Source organism: Mastigoproctus giganteus, chromosome 4 (assembly GCF_048544385.1).
Source record: "Mastigoproctus giganteus isolate SK-2022 chromosome 4, ASM4854438v1, whole genome shotgun sequence".
Taxonomy (NCBI): domain Eukaryota; kingdom Metazoa; phylum Arthropoda; class Arachnida; order Uropygi; family Thelyphonidae; genus Mastigoproctus; species Mastigoproctus giganteus.
The window spans coordinates 50,290,919-50,310,852 of NC_143578.1; the positions used below are offsets into that span (position 1 = coordinate 50,290,919).

The window sequence follows — 19,934 nt, forward strand, 5'->3', positions numbered from 1 at the left end:
TGGATTGCCAAGTGAGGATGAATACATTTGAATTATAGAATACTTTTAAAACTGTATTTGTGTGAAAATAGTGGAATACCAGGGAAACTTGTTGTGAATGCAAACTGCCCTTTTAATTGTTTTACAGCCAGCACAATTCAACCTGCATAATTAATACAATGGTCTTATTGCCCACAGCAGAACATTTTTGGTATTGTACTACCTTTAACAAATGGCATCACTAAACATTAATCTGCCATTTATTTAAAAGAAGAGATGCTGTTATGATAGCCTGTTTTAATTTAGAGGTAAAAGAGCTCAAAATTTCAAAAAGACCTCTGATAGAGAGGTATAAAACAGCAAAAAAATTTATAGGAATAGAATGTGTTGTCTCAATTTAATGTTTGATGATAAATGGAGATTAATGTATTGGTGGTGCCATTTGTTTAAAAGCAGTGCAATGCCAAAAAGTGGCATCGACTAAAGGTAATCTACCATTTACGTAAAAATGTCAGGAGTGCTGTCAATAAAAATGGATGAATTTGAAATTCCTGGTTAGGACAACCAATACTGACATAATAGGGCTAACAGAAACGTGGTGTCACCCAGAAATTGGGGATGATGAGTTCCACTATAGTACGTATAATGTAAAATACATATGAGGGATGGTGGGATCATGCTTCTTATCAAAAGCAGCCCAAGTGCAAAAACAGCTTTTGCTGAGTCTGAAGTTACATCTGCCAGTATAGAACCTGTGGAGTGTGAGTTAGTTGGAAGCAAAGGTATAGTGGGAGTAATCTATAGACTGGAAGAGTATGATGAGAGTCTCTACATACAGATGGAATAAGCAAGCAAGCGTGAATGTCTTATTATGGGTGACTTTAATTGGTCTCAGATTCATTAGAATAAGTGGGAGTGAAACTTACCACGGGAAAAAAAAAATTTTAAATTAACTAGATGATTACTGTTTGTACCAGCACGTTAGAGAAAGTATCAGGGATGAAAATATTCTTGACCTTGTCATTACTAATGAATCATATTACATCACAGGGCTTAAAGTACAGGAACCACTGTCAGAAAGTGATCACACAATCATCATTGGAAGAAGAAAGATGTGATGTTAAAGGTAAAGACAGATTTTGACTTCAGAAGAGGGGACTTTGACAGTTTAAAGTGCTATGTGGCATCTATTAATTGGGTGGATTGCCAAGTGAGGACAAATACATTTGAATTATGGAATACTTTTAAAACTATTTGTTTGAAAGTAGTGTAATACCAGGGCAACTTGTTGTGAATGCAGAGTTTATTCTGTTGTAAGATCTTGGTATTACCAAAGGCAGTTAAATTTTGCTGGCTGCATGTTTTGGTACAAGCATGAAAGGATAAGTCAGTCTCCCTAACCTTGGTATAATTTTGATAAGGCTGAATAGCATTAGCTATTTTACAATTTTGAAAAGCTTTAAAACATCTGTGTTAAATTGCAGTTATGAAACAATTGAAATTTAATCTGCATTTACTTAAAAGATTTGTTTGAGGTTAGCGCAATGCCAAAATCTGCAAAAGCATAAAAGTACAGTAACACAAAAACAAAAGGCTCAGGCCTCCATGCAAACCTTCAGTGCATTCAAACTTTCATTGCATGTAGGCTATAAATTAGTGTGAAGATGAAACCAATTTTCTTTTTTTCTTTTTCATATAACAGAAATATGCACATTTATAAAATCTCAAGAAATTATCAAATATTTTGGTACCATGTCAACAAATGAGCAATGCTCATTTGTTGACATGGTACCATGGTAAAAATCTGCAAGTAATAAATATTATACATATATTATACATAACCAATTTTTAGGTAGTAAAGCTACATTTATTCATTAATCTAAAGAATTAATTTTTACACACCAGTAATAATAAAAGTTTCTTTCTGTTTTTGTTTAGTCTAAAGGAATTTAATTGTTCTAGAAATGGTTTTGTAATGGAACAAAGCCTACATTTGAATACTAGTTATATTTTTGTTTTAAAAGAAAGAAAGAAATTCTTTTTTTTCCTCCCCTCTTTTCACACATATAGTTCTGAGAGTAAATCAAGGCTGCCCAAGTGATTAACTGAAATACATTGATTGCTCCAAAAGTGATGCCTTTAATAGTACATTTCAAACTCTGCACAAAAACATGTTGACACATTTACTGTTTTCAATTTTTCAACATAATTACCATTTCTTCCAATGGACTTGGTCCTGCAGTGAATAAGAGGATGTAGTCCCACATGTAGAAGCTATGTGGCATTTTGTGCAACCATTTCTTTACAACTGTCTAAAATGAATACTTTAGTACAAATTAAGAAATATCCACGATTCAGAATTGTTTACTGTCTACAACAGTGTTTTCAAGTGTGTTCTGCAGAACTTAGAGGTCTTGCAAATATTCTATTAATTTAGCTTTGATTTTTTTTGTTTAATCTGCTGATTTTTAAAAACAGAGTTCTGTGGAAGATTTAATTGGCAAAAGGGAGTCCCTCTTTCTATATCTTGTTCTTACTCTCTGAAGTAAGTTATGTTTACTAACTTCTCTGTGGCCAAAGGTTATCTATGGTTGATAATTTGTCTAGTAAATATTTATTTCAAAATGGGGTATTTTTGTCAAATCTAAAACTTCCCTGCTATTATTTTATACTGATGTATTGTGTCTCAACCAAATAAACCATACACCTTCTTATAAAACATTTAATAATAAGTATTTAATAAAAAAATGAAATAAATACAGTGAAGTCTGATTAAACATAATTGTCACAATCGAATACTGGCACAACCTGGACATACGTGCAAGGTATCATGAATAAATAAATCACAATCGAGGCAGAAGAACCGAAGACAGTGATTGCACTGATAAACCTAGAAGAAAGATAGATGTATTATTTATGAAAAAATGTGCGACTTTTTTACTACAGTAAACTTTACTTATACATTATCACAATATAAAGTATGTATCTATAACACTAAGTAAAGGTACATACCATACTCAACGTTTTGCTCTAGGTTTCCAAAGGCAAATTTATGTTTTCTAAATATTTCTGGGCATTAATACAATTGAGAATAAAATGAATGAAGCAGCCCACCACCATGCCCGTGAAAGAAGTGTGATGCAATGAATAAGTGATACTTTTTTTTATATCTGAGAGCTAAAATGTAATGACATCAGTTTGTGAATGCTCACATACGAGGTGTGGCAATGAGGTTCCTGGACTGATGCTGTTGCTGTCATGTTTGCTGAGTTTGAAAATAAACAGAACTAGTATGTTGTAGGTTATTATCAGTGCCGATAATAAACTACTCTTATCATGCTGATATCGCTAATGATGTCTGTTATTTTTGTATGGTTTTCAGTCACATCAGCAACTTAGACCATATTACGCACCATTATGTCTGTACAAGTGAATGTTCATAGGCTGATCTGATGTGTGGGCTGAAAAGCTCTAGCCTTCCCTGAGATTGGCTTACCTACAGCCTCAATTCAAGAGGACTTTAGAAATTTCTCCAGTCATATATAGGAATCAAACCCAGACCTCTCCAAACGAGTAACAAGCAGCGAAACTAATGATATGGTGACAACATCAGTTTCATGATGTCACCACGTCATCAGTTTCGCTGCTTTTTTCGCTGGGTAGTTTATTTTTAATATAACACTGAAGTTAACTGCATTGACAGAGTCACCACATTGAAATTTACTAATAGAAAAGCTAATTCTTTGAAAAAGAATTAGCTTTTCTATTAGTAAATTTCAATTTTCAGTGACCTTTATTTTTCCTTTTTTTTTCTCTCATATTTCTGATTTTAAAGCATACTTAATGGGTCATTCAAAAGCGATAACGAATATTACTTTCTATAAATATTTCAGTTGTTTTTTCCTTCTGATTCCAAAATATCTCATCAGCAATTTACAAAGGAAAATGCAACAAATAGATCCAAAATAATACACAAGTATGCAGATCCATAAACAGGAATAATAAAACTATCAAAAATTTGACTCATAGGATTCTGGTTATTAGTTATCCAAGCCACCTATTAAATCAACAAATAACTTTCAGTACTCCTTCCCCTTCTTTTAAAATGACTCTGTTGTAGCCTTTTCATAGACAGCACTGATGTATTCCCTTTATAATTATACTACTGCTGCTTGTATGTTTCTGTTCTGCTGCATTCTTTTTCCTTAGTTCCTCAATTCAAAGCAGTGAAACTGTGTTATGTGCTGATACACACTTCATCAGTAACTTTTTCTTTTCAAATTGATTTACTGCCGACCAGGCTAGCCGGGTGGGTAAAGTGCCTGCCTGGCAACCCAAAGGTCGCGGGTTCGAATCCTGCCTAGGGCTTGGATCAAAGTACTGCAAAAAACCTTGGGAGGTGCACTATGGCCACAGAAGCCAATGCGCCAATAACTACCAAAAAAAAAAAAAAAAAAAACATTGATTTATGACTATCGATCAAGGTAGATGAAAATTACATATAACAAATGTGATTTGTTGCAGTATAATGCCTATGTTACTTATCAATCTCTGGAAAGGCTAAATACAATATTTTTGTCACCAAATGAATTTTATCCATTTGGTGACAAAAAATATGAGTAAGGTTTGGTTTACAACTTTTATTAATGAATTATGGGGGAACAAAAAAAGGTCTTATAGCTTTAGAATAATGCTATTTCTGTTTAGCAAACTTTCAAGTTTTTTTTTCTGCATTGTATTCTGCATTTCTCATACAAATGTTCATAACTTTTCTAATGCTAAATTTGAAAACTCGTATCTTTTGGTAGAGAAGTTTCTTTACTAGCTCACAAAACAAAATTAGCAAAGTGACTAAGTTATTATTTTTGAGAAAAATAATTGAAAAATTTTAAAGCTTTTGTCCAAAAAAGTTTAAAGCTTTTATAGACAAAAATAATAATTATCCTTATGAATTATTTACTAAAATTTAACTCACTGTTTGCGAACTGAAACCAGACTGGCAACTATAGCAAACCGTGTGAAAGCTAAAAAAAAAAAAAAGTAGCAGTTAAATGCAAAACCTCAGTGGTAAACAAATGACTGAAGTAGTTTATCTTTAAGAAATTTAAAAAAAAAAATTGTTAAAAATATTAATCTACATATTTTTAAATCATTAAAAATATTTAAAATCTGAAATTCTTTACCTTTTAAAATATTTCTTAAAATCAGAAAAGAGAGGTTTCCAAAATCATTAGCTATTATTTTTATAAATCTATGGATGTACTTTCTCACACTTTCATTTTGATCAATAGGTTAATATTTTGAACAGAAAAAAAGTTTTACTAAAGTGTCAATGCTAGACATCAAAACCTTGTGTTATCTGAATGTAAGAATACTATTAACCAAGGTCAAAACTGAAATTTCACTTTAAGTAGAAAATGACTATCTTTCCAAAACAAGAATAAGAGTCAAAATACACCACTAATGGTTGAAATAAAAGTTAGTTATTAGGTAAACTGTTCATAACATTTAACCCTTCCAGAGTACATACATATTTTTCATGTGTGGGCTAGAGCCCACACATGATTTAGTACATGTACATTTGTTTATGTACAGCAGTACATAAACAAATTAATGTAGTAGTAGTGGCAAATAATGCAAGAAAACAATAAGCATCATCAAAAAAAAAACACCCTATGCCCTTTACCCATCCGTACACTCCAAAAATTTGTCTAGGTCTTTCTTGAATTATTCAAACCATCCACTTCCATAACAACAAATGGAAGCCTGTTCCAACAATCAACTACCCGCTGGCTCAAGGAAAACTACCACACATCTATCCTGTAATCATCCTTCTTCAACTTAAATTTATGTCCTCTCGTGTGCAGTTTCAGCAAGAGGAAGAATGCCATTTACATTCAGCTTACTCAATCCATTCAAGGCCTTAAAAACCTCAATGCTGCAATTTGCAGAACTGAAGCCCTTTCTAGGTAAGAGCACCCTTTTGTTCCTTTCACCAATGTGGTTGCCCTCCTCTGTACCCGTTACAGCAGCTCTACATCCTTCCTAAAATGAGGCCTCCAGACTTGTATGCAGTACTCAAGGTGCAATCTAAACATTGCCTTGTACAAAGGGATAATCACCTCCTTATCCTTGCTAGCAAAGTTTCTGTATATCATTGACAAAACCCTTTAGCTGTCCTGGCGGCATGTATTCACTGTCAGAGTTGTTGTTTGGTTTTTAGGAGCATTAGCAACTAAGGCCATATTGCTCCGGGGATATGCGGTGGTCATTCTCTGACCTTTCCACATCCTCCGTATTTGGTGGTAACGGGCTCGAACCCCGGTCTAATCAAGAAGCGTGTGCTACACACTGCTGCTCACACTGTTAGAGAATTTCATATCTGACTACACAATTACTCCCTGGTCCTTTTGATTTTCTACTTTCCTGAGTGTAGAACCACACAGTTGATAAGTTACTCAAATTACTGCTACCCATATGCAGTATCTTGCATTTGTCAATGTTACACTTCAGCTGCCATTTCTCAGCCTATTGACCAAATTTTCCTAGATCTTGTTGCAGTAGCTCACCCTGATTACTGTAGTTAACTACCCTGCCAACCTTTGTATCTTCTGCAACCAGAAGATGATATACCTCCATCAATATCATTAACAAGTATTGAAAACAACAATGGGCCTAGTACTAAATCCTGGGGGACTCCACTGATATCAGTCTACGAAGAGCAGTGCCCACTGATATCAGTCTACGAAGAACAGTGCCCACTGATAAACACTCTGTCTTCTTCCACTTAACTATCCCTTCATCCAAAGCAATAACTTGTCCTTAATGACATACGGCTCCAATTTGGACAGCAGTCTTTTATGTGAAATAGTATCAAAAGCTTTCCTGAAATCTAAGTATATGATATCAAAATTATTTTTTGCATCCAGTTCCTTTGTTGCTGTGTCATAGTAACCTATTAGATTAGTTAGACAAAGATCACTCCTTAAATCCATGCTGTGATTGCAATATAACTGCATTCCTGTTCAGATGGACAAGAGTCCTGCATTACTTCTTTAACCAGTGACTCCATTATTTTCCCTGGAACAGAAGTTAAGCTAACAGGTCTGTAATTACTCATGTTACCTTTTGATCCCCCCCTTTATGAATTGGGGATACATTTGCACGTCTCCAGTCCATAGGGGCCTCTTCTGAATCCAAGGATATTCTCATAAATATGGCTAAAGGTTTTCTTACTTCCTTTGCTGTCTCCCTTAATAATATGGTTCCACAGATCCCATCCACCTCAGGTGCCTTTTTTATGTTCAACTTCAATTTCTCTTCAACTTTCCTTTCAGTTATCACAAAGTCATTTAGCTTCCTGTTGGAGTTTGACAAACTTCTGGCATCCCCTCCCCTAAAGAATTCCTCATGTGTGAATGTAGATGCAAAATACCTATTCAATTTGTCGGCAACCAGAGCAAGGTCATCATATTTTCAAGGCCATTTCAAATAATGTATTCAATTATGTACAAATTGCCTTGAAGTCTTCCAATAGGTACTGCCAACTCTAATCTGTGTTTCTAAGTAATAGCAGACACAGTGTCTACAGATGGCAGCTCAAAATAGCTTTAAAAAAGCAGATGAGGAAGAGATTGCACCTGTTAGTCTTTGTTGTCTGGTTTGCACTTACAAAATGTGAAATTCTCTGGATGAAACATTAATCAAATGATACGTAAATAGAAGTATTAAACACATCTATTTACATGTTTTTAAATACTGAATCAAATGATTCAGTATTTTGTTTTAATTCCAATTATTATTAACAATAATTTCACTCTAATATGAGCAATAAACTCAAAATAAGCACAATAATAGATTAATATTTAACCCAAGCACGGTCCACCCTGTTTTTGTCTAATTTTTAACCCTAACTTGAAAGTTGCTCCCCCTGAAGAAAACTAATAATTTCCATAATTTCTACTCAATTTACAAAATTGAAACTCTCGATATACATAAACAGAAGTATATTCTTTGATTTCCTACATTTAGCGCTCAGCAAAAACTATTAATTCACTCTAAAACAGCAAAAATGTACGATTACATTTCAATTTATTAAATTTTGATGTCGGCAAAACAAGATCCAAGCTTTGAAAATAAAACGCGTTACTTCATTAGTTCAAAAATCGCGCCTCTACTCAGCGCCTCTGGCTAAAACGAATCAACAGATGCGGAGAGATAATTGACTGGTCAAGTTTACGTCATTATCGTTACCGAGGTGATCCATGGAGAAAATAAAACTCTAAACAACTTCCGTGGAAAATAAACAGTTGAGCATCATTACTTGCGAACACTAATTTGCATGGCTCTCTCACAACAGTTTGCTTTACTGCTTTTCGTAATTGCTGTACGAAAGAATTGCAACGAATTGGTTTTGAAAAACTAAAATATTGCATTTCCTTTCTTCAATATGTATTATCTACTAAAAAAAAAGCAAGGAAATTCATCTATTGGAAGCCATACTGGAAACGGAAGGAAAACAAAAGAAAAAGAAACTCTTAAAACTGATCAGTACAATGCGCATTTCATAAAAAAAAAAGTTCGCTTTATTGTAATTGTTTCTAGAGGACTAAATCGGAACAGCAGTTTCACGGATGTATATTTGATCTTCTTACGAAATTTCAAGAAAATATTTCTATTCATAGCTGCTTTATAAACTTCGAAAACTGATATCGAAGGAATTTTACATGCATCTCACCTGGTGTGCAAACAAAACAAAAAAAAAAAAAAAAAAAAAATGCGCAGCTAGTAACAGATTGTGAGCACAATCCGTTACTCATAGTGAGGGATTGGGAAATTGTAAGTAATTGTTATTGAATACAGTAAACCCCCGCTATTCGCGGGGGTTACGTTCCTGAGAAATGTCGCGAATACCGAAAACGCGAATACTGAGTTATGGCTCCCATAGTAATAAAGGGGTTCCGTTCCAAAGTATGAAATATATAAGAAAAACTAGTCTAAAATTTTGTCTATGTATGTATTATATGTACCTTCATAATATGACTATGTACATAGACAGTACATAGTGAAATGCAAGCATATGGCATCGAAATGAAAATAAGAAACAATTTAATATTAAATGTAATATTTATTAGAAATTTCAAACCAGCGCCTTTGCTAGCAAAAAAAAACGTCCCGCCAGTGCTATCACCAGTTTCGCTAAAGTGTTGATAAAGGAGTTTTGCCTTTTCATGAATGATGAGTGAACTTAACGGAATTTTATTTCGAGTTCGGTCTTCTATCCACAGATTTAAAGCCTTTTCCATTTTTTCTAATTTAACATCACGAGTTACAGAGCAAATTTTTGAAGCAATTAGCACGTTTTCACGGACACTACGGCGGATTTTTTCTTCCGATTTCTTGATTGATCGTACCGTTGACTCATTGATTTTATAATGTTTTTCCACTGAGGAGACACTTTCACCATTAGAAATTTTGTCTAATAACTCAATTTTATTCGCTAATGTTATCACCTTCTTTGATATTTTCACATTTCTCTTTTTATTCGTAGCCATATTTTTGTAGGGGTTAGAAAGAACTTGTCCACAATAAAGTCACTTTCTTCCGTTAACACACTCGAAAAGTGATAAATCTACCGTTCTAATTTGCAGTGTAAAACTCTGTTTTACACTGCAAAACGGTAGATTTATCACTTTTGGAAGCATATCAATTTATAAATTGATAAATTTATTGTTTATAAGCATATAAATTAAAAGTAAACGACGAAACCTTCCATGACTAACACATACTGAACAAGGATTACCGAGAAACATCCACGCTCGCGATTTTTTCACCCCTCTCCCCCACCCACTGAGCGCTGTTTTGACCGGGAAAGATAATTTTAGCCACGCCCATGTTTTTTATGGCGGAAAATATTCACGGCGCTTTAAAATTCACATTTTTTTAGGTTTCATTTTATATTAAATCGGCGATCGCGAATACGCGAATACAGATACCGCGAATAGCGGGGTTTGCTGTACTTCAATATTTCCTTGATATGCATTTGATACCATCAAAAAATTTCCAGAGAAAAATTGAATTTTCATTATCACACAACGCCCGAAAAATTCACCATAAAATATCATGTGTTTCAATGCTTGAATTCCATTCTGAGCTGCAACTGTAATAAAGTCACTTCTCTTGCACTGACAGAGTAGCCGTTCACCGAATGAAGAAAAACAGGGTTCATTTTCATGAAATTTCCAATTCCCTTCTTTCACTTGAGGGAAAAAAACTCCTTAGGGGAGGGAGTCCACCCTTTCTAGTCCGACCCTGGAGAGAGAGAGAGAGAGAGAGAGAGAGAGAGAGAGAGAAATAAAAAATACCCTTTTGGTGGGCAGAAGGCCAAGAGATAGTCAAAGGTCCAGAGAGCTAACTTTCATTTATTTTATTTATTATTATTTTTTAAAATTTATTATTTATTTATTTATTTTATTTATTTATTTATTTATTTTTTCTCGTGTTGTTCTAGCAATCGATCGTGGATTGGGGTTTTCCTGCGCCGGGATAGTTCTCCTCTTTTCTCCTTCCCTCTCTTCATCTTATACAAGTTTTTCTTTCCTCCCTGGGAAACTCGTTCCCCAGGGAGGAGGGCATGCAGATAGTAGGGAAGGCTTTGCCCTCCTGCTAAGGAAGAGTACCTGGATCCAAGTGATCACTGCTGCCAGGTAGCCAAAATGCAAAACACATCACAATACAGAACACACACATAAGCTCACAAACACAGTTTTCTTTTGTCACTTTCTCCCGTGCGGGATGAAAAACTTTTTTCTCTCTCTCTCTCTCTCTCTTGCCTTCCTTTTCATCTGTCTTCATCCAACATGGGATATTCCTGAGCGGGATAATTTTTTTTTTTTTTTCACGACACAACACACACTGGCCTTACCTTGACAGTGCGTAAAAACTGAACAGAGCAAAGAGGCTGAGATGAACTTTTGTTCTAGGAGCCGCCCATACAAAAACACATACAAAATATAATAAAAAAAAAAAATAGCATTGCAGCTTCATCCTAGGATGGCGAAACTGCAATTGTTTTAGAGAACAATATTTTGCAATTTTACTTTCTAACATTATTTTGCTTTATAGCTCTGTTACAATATTTTGCTTCGTTTCTTTACATTATTGCTGTAGCAAACGAAATCGGTGTGCATGACGTTTCAGCACTGATGCTGGAGTTCTAATTAGTCGGTTCATCCTAGGATGTGGAAGTAAATTTCTTCAATATGTATTACAATACATATCGAAGAAATTACAATACATATTCTGTCTCCTGTTGCCCGGGGAGCTACTGTTTTTGCAGTAAATTCAACTGAAAGCCACAGTAGAAATGTGGCACAAAATCAAGAAAATTCAACTGAAAGCCACAGTAGAAACGAAAAAAAAAAAAAAAAAAAATCACTTTGCTGTATTAATTGTTTTAGGGAACAGTATTTAGCATTTTTACTTTCTAACAATATTTCACATTATTGCTCTGTTACAATGTTTTACTTTGTTGCTTTATGTTATTGTTGTAGCAAACAATATTGTGCACATTTCATCACAGATGCTGGGGTTCTAATTAGTCAGTTCATCCTAGGATGCGGAATTACTAATTAGTCCGATTTTGGTCTGGTGCTCATTTGATAAAACATCCAGAATAATTACTCTGGAAATATTAGCTAGTGAACTGCATTATAAATTTCAAACATCACTGTATTGTTTATCCTTTGAGTGACTGCGTGTTTTTGCCTTTTATTGTGGACACTTTCTTCCAGTCAGTAAAATCATTATTATACCTATAAAGTAATTCATTATGTTGGGGGAAACCGTTTTTGCTCCTAATTGATGTAGCACTTTCGAATTTCACAAAGTGGATTATTTGAACACAACATACATTAGAAGGTCGGTAAAAGAGTTGATAATTGATGGGCAGCATTCCGACAAACAAATTTTCTGTTTATATTCCGTGATGACCACACGGTCAGAGATCCCGAAATAGGGAGGGAGGGAGGGAGAGAGAGAGAGTACAAGAAACCTTAGCAGTCACCGACTCATCTGCCAAAAACCACAGTAAAGCAGTAAAAGCAAAAGTGATGGGGAGTAAGTCTATTTGTCAGCGGAATTTATCTATTTATTGCAGCTCAGAACAGCTTTATGACCGTGGATAGTGAATTTATTCGGCTTCTGAACTAAAACAGAATTTCTCCCTTTGCGATGACATCAAAACGTAACAAGCAAATATCTTCTAACGATACTTTTTGAGCAGCCATTAGTCGTAATCTGTTAGCTTTGTATTGTTACAAATATTGCAGTTTTGTGAACAGTACACATTTCAAGAAAGAACGTTATTCATAGCGGATGATTTTTTTTTCTTTCTTTTGATGCACCAGTTTTCGAAGTTCATAACGCAGCTATAAACAGAAATATTTTCTCGAAATTTGGTTAGATGATCAAACCCAGGAAACTGATGTTCTGATATTGTTTACTAAAAACAATTACAATAAAGCAAACTTTTTTTTATCAAATGCGCATTGCAGTGTTATCAGTTTTACACCAGTTTTTCCCGTTTCCAACGGATGAATTTCCTTGATCTTCTGTTCGTAGGAGCAATACACGTTGAAGATAGGAAATACAATCTGTTCACCTTTGATAAACTGTTATTGTTTCTGTATCGCTTTATTGCTTCTTAGGTCAAAAACAGTAGCTCCCCGGGCATCTTTTGTTTATTTACACTTCTCCCTTGCTGTTTGTACGAGAGACGAGGTCATGATATATACTTCCCACGCGTCGCTCGTATTCAGGCAGAGTTGTTTATCAGAACTGCTACTTTCTGTGAAAAGAAATTCACGTGCTTTACACCAAGAAACGAATCAAGTGTCAGGTTTCATAAGCTCTAGGCTGATTAGGGTGGGGGTAAAAAAATTAATTGAAAAGGCCTAAAAAAATGCATACTTGATGTCACATTTTTGTCATTTGCGTGAAATTCAATAAAAGGTTTTGAAAATTTAAGTGGGAAAATTCAAGAAAACAGTTCTGGCTCCAACTATAGCGAGTTTCAGCTCTGTAATTAGAGTAAAAATTATAGAATTAACTTGCTGAACCCAGTTGGGGCTGGAACGTACCCCACCGGACGGGTCAATGGTAAGAGCATTTATGTAAAAAGTTTTCATTTTACAAATGTTCAAAATTCTATGAAGAAACACACTCTACAGAGCTAGCTCCTCGCTCACACATGCATTCAGTGAATTCACAGCCCTTTTATTCAATAAGCCGACCGGGCTAGCCAGGCAGGTAAAGTGCCTGCCTGGCAACCCAAAGGTCGCGGGTTCGAATCCCGCCTCGGGCTTGGATCAAAGTACTGCAAAAACCTTGGGAGGTGCACTATGGCCACAGAAGCCGATGCGCCAACAACTACCAAAAATAAAAATAAAAAAAATAAAAAAAATTTATTCAATAAATAAGTGGAGAGAAGATGGATAGTAACCTAAAAAAATAAATATTGCACTTTATCTGAAATTACTATTATTTTAGAGAAATGGTGTTACACATTTTTCTACATATTTTGATAGTAACCAATGTTTTTATTAAAAAAGTGCAAAACAAACTCACTTACATATATATCAATTTTACACATTTGGGAGTATCTTGAAAATACTAAATGCAATCAATGTGCCCTTTTCAACCTTATGCACTTCCAAAATTCGTTATAACTTTCTAAAGCGTGTCTTCATTCATCGCAGCTGACATGTCTTGATGTTTATCATCAATTTCTTCAAAATGTGGCCAGAACTCCCAAATCGTGCCACAATAGAATTTTCATTGACTAAAATGCTTTGGCCATTTTCATTTTCAAAAAATTAAATGATCAATAATTTTAGTTATTGGTCCCTTAATTTGCAGCAAGTTCTTAACGGCCATTTTGTAGGGGTGAAACTTTTGTGCATGTAGAATATGCCTCACAGTATCCACTGACAAATAATGCATACAGACATGAAACCAAATGGATTGTCTTGGACTCTTCAGGGGGACAAGCAAACTTGCTCTGCATTCTCATTTATTTACAATGTGTAGAGCTAAAGTTGGCTTTACATCTGGTACAACAACAGTAATTTCATCACTGACTACCCATGAAATGTTGGTGGAGGGCATATTAAAAACATGCCACCAAAAATTATAATTCGTTGCAACAACAAAAACTTACTTTTGAAAAACCACCGTATGTATGAAACATGATTGTGAAATGATCCAGTGCTCCAAAATGAACTGATTTTTCTAGCCAAAATCTCACTAAAAGCAGAGGCTCCTATTGCATGTGGAGGAGAAAACATTAACAAGATGTGTAAGCTGTTTCTGAAGGTCCATATATATATATATATATATAATATTACAATAATTTTTAATTTTCAATATGAAAAATTCAATTATCAAAATAAGTGCATCAAAAGAGTTGTATAAGTACCTAAAAGTACTCTCTAAAACACTACTTAGTGGAACTTCATTATAACAGTCAAGAGGAAATAAATGATGGTAAGATCGAGCTAAATGGGGTGCAGATACAAGGGTCAGCCCTAAAATAATACAGAAATGAAAACAATATTTTAATAACAAATAACACTGGCTACAGCATTCTTGTTTAATTCCTCAAATATCTATAATAGATTTTTAAGTTAAAAAATTTTTTTTTTAAATTTAAACTGATAACAATGGTGCTTAGTGTAAAAAAACAGTAATAGCATCTTATTCAAAAGCACAGTTTTGAAAGAAGAGCAATATAAAGTGTGCACAAGTTTAGCAAATTTCATGCATTTTAACACAATGCAGCAAGAAAGTAATCCAGTATAATTGGGAATGAGTACTTTTCTGCAACACACTGCTAGAGGTGCATTGAAGTGTGATGTTGACAATCCTGCTAGCAACAACCAGTTCAGAATAAGATGTTATCACATGTGGATGTGCTTTGTGTATCACGTGTTATTTTGCCAACAAAACTTCCAAAATGGAACATGTCCACATTACATTTTGTGTATCTTTTTTTTTTTTGGGGGGGGGGAACCCAACAAAAACACATGAAATGCTACAACCAGCTAATGGGAATGAATGAATGTGCCTATTCTGGGCACAAACATTTCAATGTTTTAAGAGTTTTAAAGAGGGCGAGAGATAATGTGGAAGATGAAACTTGCAATGGATGACTGAAAACACCCTCCGGTGGAAAAAGTACACAATATGCTTAACACTCAAAATGATGGCAAGTGAACTAAATGTGATGAGGTCCATAATTACCACAGACTTCAATAAAAAAAATTTGTGCCCCACACTAATATTTTTATCCAAAAATGTGTTGCAATGATCATTCCCCCTATTCCCTTGACCTGGATCCAGCAGACTATTTTCTGTTTTCTAAGTCAAAGTTAAACTTGAATGGTCACTAATTTTGCACTGTTGATATTTAGAAGAATATGTTAGCAGAATTGGCTACCATCACAACTGATGAGTTTTCCAAGCGTTTTCAAAATTTATATGAACAATGTAATAGGTGTATTCAGAGACTATTTTGAGGGACACTTTCCGTCCCACTGCTTTCTTGCTGTACTGTATATATTGTTAAAATTGCTTCTTCATCAAATGTTTAAATAATTAAAAATTACTTAATACTAACCAGTTAGTATGGTTACACATTTTTTAAAGAAATTAATTTGTAATACTTTTATGATTTTGAAATTTTTAAAATTTAATAATAAAGGTAAAAAAGCAAGGCAACCTAAGATATGACAGTTTGTGTCCTCTTACAAACTTAAGTATCCTCTTTCTGAGAACCCTCTTCCTGTTATAGTTCAGCAAGTTGAAATTAATCCAATTGTCATAACATGATTAGCACAAGACTCTAATGATAGAACTAATGATTTTTAAATGTTTAACAGTACAGAGTTTTAGCAACAGTATTATTTGAATTTTTTTAATAGTGTAGGCTAATCTTTTCTAGTAATGAGCAAGAAAAAGAAAGAAAAAACTAAAAAAGAAGGTGGCTGTAGTCTATGAAAAAGATTTTAGAAATAAATTATTCTGTATTTAATACATGTAAATTACTAAAAACAAGCTTTTCACATTTTCTGAAGAAAATGCAAAAAATGTACACCTCATAAAATCACATCTGAGTTCATTTGGGATTTTCAGTATGGATCAGCCACATGAATTTTGTCAAATCACTAGCCATCTGCTTATGCCCCATGAGGGAATTTCACTGTGAGAGCTAGGCATGATTCATCATTCTTCCCAGGGTGCAGTTCTTGTACATATAAGTCTGATATGTACAGCTGTTGTAGGATTTTATGTACTTCAGCAACTTAGACCATAGTGTTGTGTGTATTATGTCTGTACAAGTGTTTGTGTGTTCATGGGGGAATCTGCATGTTGTGCAGGCTGAAAAACCCAGATTAAATGGGGGTACCCTACTTTATTAAAACAAGTTAACTAATCTCTGGCAGAGGTGCCAGAGATCAGCTAACTACAGCCCCAATTTAAGAAGAGCCTTTAGAAATTTTTCCAGTCTATGATGGGCCTCAAACTCAGACCGCTACAAATGAGTTACAAGTGGCAAAACCACTACACTATCACAGAGACTAATATGTTCTGCAACACATGCAATGAAAAATGACAATTATCTACCATTCCACAATTCTTAAGGCTGTCTCAATCAACATTACTAGGTAACACAAGTTAACCAGTAGAGCAACACTCCCAATCTTTTAAAATTTCTTTAGAGCAGCACAAATCAAATGGCCTATAAATCAAATTTTTATAGATTCCTTTTAAAACTATTCTAAAAACTCTGGTGATGCAATATAGCCATATTAGCTCAAAACAAGCATACTACCAATGTCAATTAATTTGATAGTGTATGCAAACTTAAAACTATAGACTGATTCATGTTGATAAATCAAATATTCTGTCATTATCAGTTACCAGTCTGTCTGGTGAATGCCATTTCAGTGCAACCTTTTGGAAATTCAAAATGTGGTCACAAATGCAATCACTAAAAATTAGTCTGAGCAATGAATTTATATCATCATAATCAAGTGACAAAAAATATGTGGAAAATATAATAAAAAATCAGTTTTCAGAGTACCTATCATACTATAATTAAACACAAAGAGCATGAGAAAACAGAATGGAATAACTTTACTTTGTAGCATAGTTACTGTGTATTAACAGAACAACCATAACATTTCAGGACTTTTAGCAGTTGCTGTTTGACAAAATCAGCATTCCTATCTTACTAGAAATGAGAAATTTTTAAAGAGAATATCAGGTGGAAAGAATAGGATTCCTCTGTGAGTTATTCTGGATAGTTCAGCATGCACAACATGCAAACTACCTCTATACAAACTTGCATAAATATAATATACAATAAAAAAGTCTATATGAGCTAGTGTACCATATGAACTGATACAATAAGACAAAAGTAGATGAAGTGCCAAAAACCTCCAAATGACTGACTATTACATATATGGGCATCTGATGTTATAAACCTCTCCCCCTGAGTTGTCATGTATTACGCAGGTTATCAAGGGAGAAGTAAAAGTTGAAATGCTATGTTTAATCTGTCCTATGTTACAGAAAAAGTTTGGTTGGTTGGTTGGTTGGTTGGTTGGTTGGTTTTGTGGTGCATCAACATCTGAGGCTAAATTGCAACAGTATCTTGTTTATGCTGCATTCGCAGACTGGTTTGCATGTTGTGTAAGCAGAAAAACCCAGAATAACTCACAGGAGGAAAAACTTCTAGTCCCTCTGCCTGAGACTGGCTAACTATATCCAATTACACAAGACTAAAAATTCTTCCAATTACAAATGAAATCTGTTCTTTACTGTTTTATTGTGATGCTTGTGTTTATAACAAGATGAATATTTGATCACAAGTTTGAAAGCACTGTGAAAAATTCATAAAGTTATCATCTCTGAATACTGTTGTCCACTAGAAATAATCAGGCAGTAGATAATATTAGCCATGTAATCAAGAATTTAAAGAGATTTTATAAAAACTTACCACATGCTTTACATTCCACTGGTAACTCACAGTACTTACTATTGCACTGTGGACAATAATACCCAGACGTGCCAAAGCCCTCACCTGGAATTTTGCTATCTAAATGACTAAATGAAGAAAATAAAGAAACAAAATTATATACATCTTTTTCAACATGTCATTAAAAAATAAAAATAAAAAATTATTAAATACCATATATGAGAGAGCAATTTTTGATAATTTCAAAGTTAGCAAATATATGCTAATCATTCCATTAATATGTATTTTACAACAAGAAGATAAATGAAATATGCAATTTTTAAATGCTTAGATCTATACAAGATTCCTCTCAGCTATACAAGACAAGATTTCATCTTGTACTGATCAGACGGATAGAAAGGGGGAGGGAGGGTAAGCATGCAGTAAATGGTTTCTTTAAAAGTACCAAAATCTGCCAATTTGACACTTCACATTATTCATCCTTTTAGTAGTGTTAATATATTAATTAACAACAGCTAGAATTTGCCATTTTGACAGAAATGTGGTTATCAAAACCAGAGGAAGTACAAAAAAATTTAAATAATGTTTCATTTGCATTTTGAATAAATATATACAGGGTTTTCCAAAAGTAGTGAACCCATTTTAGATTGAGATATTTCTTTAAATTATAGTGGCAAATCTTTTATTTTTGTTTCAGGTTGGTGCAAAACTGGAGTTTTAATATAAGTGGAATAACAAAGAACATGCTGCCATTGTTGAACTATACTTCACCGATGGGCTTAGCAAAATCTCGGCATGCATACAGACAAAAATTAAATGTTTGCAAAGCTCTCTCAAAATGTGATAAAATGTGTTCACCAGTTTTGTGCTTGTGGAAATGTAGGTGACAAACCCACACCTAAACATTCACTATCTTCATGTAATGAAAGAAAAATCAAAGAAGCCTGTAGGTCAATGTTAAACAGTCCACAGAAATAAATATAGCATTTTCAAGAAATTGGCATACTCAGATCATCTTTGCACAAAATTTTAATCGAGGACATACACTCATATCCTTACAAGATTCAATTAGTCCAGCAATTATTGCCTACTGATTATACAAAAAGGTTACAGTTTGCAAATGAGTTCCTAACCCTAGCAGAAGAACCAAATTGTTTCAAAAACCTTCTGATGACAGTACACTTCCACTTAAGTGGGTTTATAACAAAACTGCCATTTCTGAGCACAAGAACAACCAAAAGAATTTAAGCCAAGGGCACTTCATGATGCACAGGTGACTGTATGGTGTGGTGTTATGGCTAATTGAGCATTTGGACCTTTCTTTTTTCAAAATGAAGGAAATGCTATTACTGTCATTGGTGAATAATATCACCAAATATTAATAACTTTTCTACAGCCATTGCTGGAAGATAAAAAACAGTGAGGAAGACGGAGCCATGAGTCACACATCCAAAGAAACAATGACATTGCTTCAAGAAATATTCTCAAATCATCTGATCTCAGAATTTGGAAATGTTTGGCCTCCAAGATCTCCTGATATTACAGTCCCAGATTATTTCCCCAACAGAAATAATCTGGGACTGTAACTTTAACCCCAGATTATTCCCCAAAGGAAATAATCTTCATTGCTGTAACCCCGGGGTTAAACTCGGGTGTACTTTAACTCGGGGTTAAAGTACTTAAAGGTTTGTTAAAGTACACTCTATCTCAAGGATAGAGTGTACTTTTACAAACTGAAAAAGAACAATTATGACCCTCAAAGAAAACATTCTGAACATAATTTGGGAATAGTCAGTAGAACTTCTTGAGAAAGCAATGGGAAGTGTAGTGTCTCGAGTACAACAGTGCAGGGATCAAAGAGGCAGGCATCTGCCTAATCTAATATTTCACACATAAATCTCCAAAGTGTGTACTT

General features: G+C 34.2%; 1 protein-coding gene across 1 annotated transcript in view; it reads right to left on the minus strand.

Annotated features, from left to right (window-relative positions):
- Window positions 1-2,764: 2,764 nt before the first annotated feature.
- The window catches only part of Ssl1 (general transcription factor IIH subunit 2 Ssl1), a 136,365-nt gene continuing 119,195 nt past the window's right edge, over window positions 2,765-19,934 (minus strand). The window contains exons 12-15 of the mRNA XM_090372236.1: window positions 18,041-18,147; window positions 14,456-14,564; window positions 4,955-5,003; window positions 2,765-2,869 (exon numbers count right to left, since the gene is read on the minus strand). Coding sequence (XP_090228362.1) covers window positions 2,765-2,869; window positions 4,955-5,003; window positions 14,456-14,564; window positions 18,041-18,147 — 370 coding nt within the window. The remainder of the gene's footprint in view (window positions 2,870-4,954; window positions 5,004-14,455; window positions 14,565-18,040; window positions 18,148-19,934) is intronic.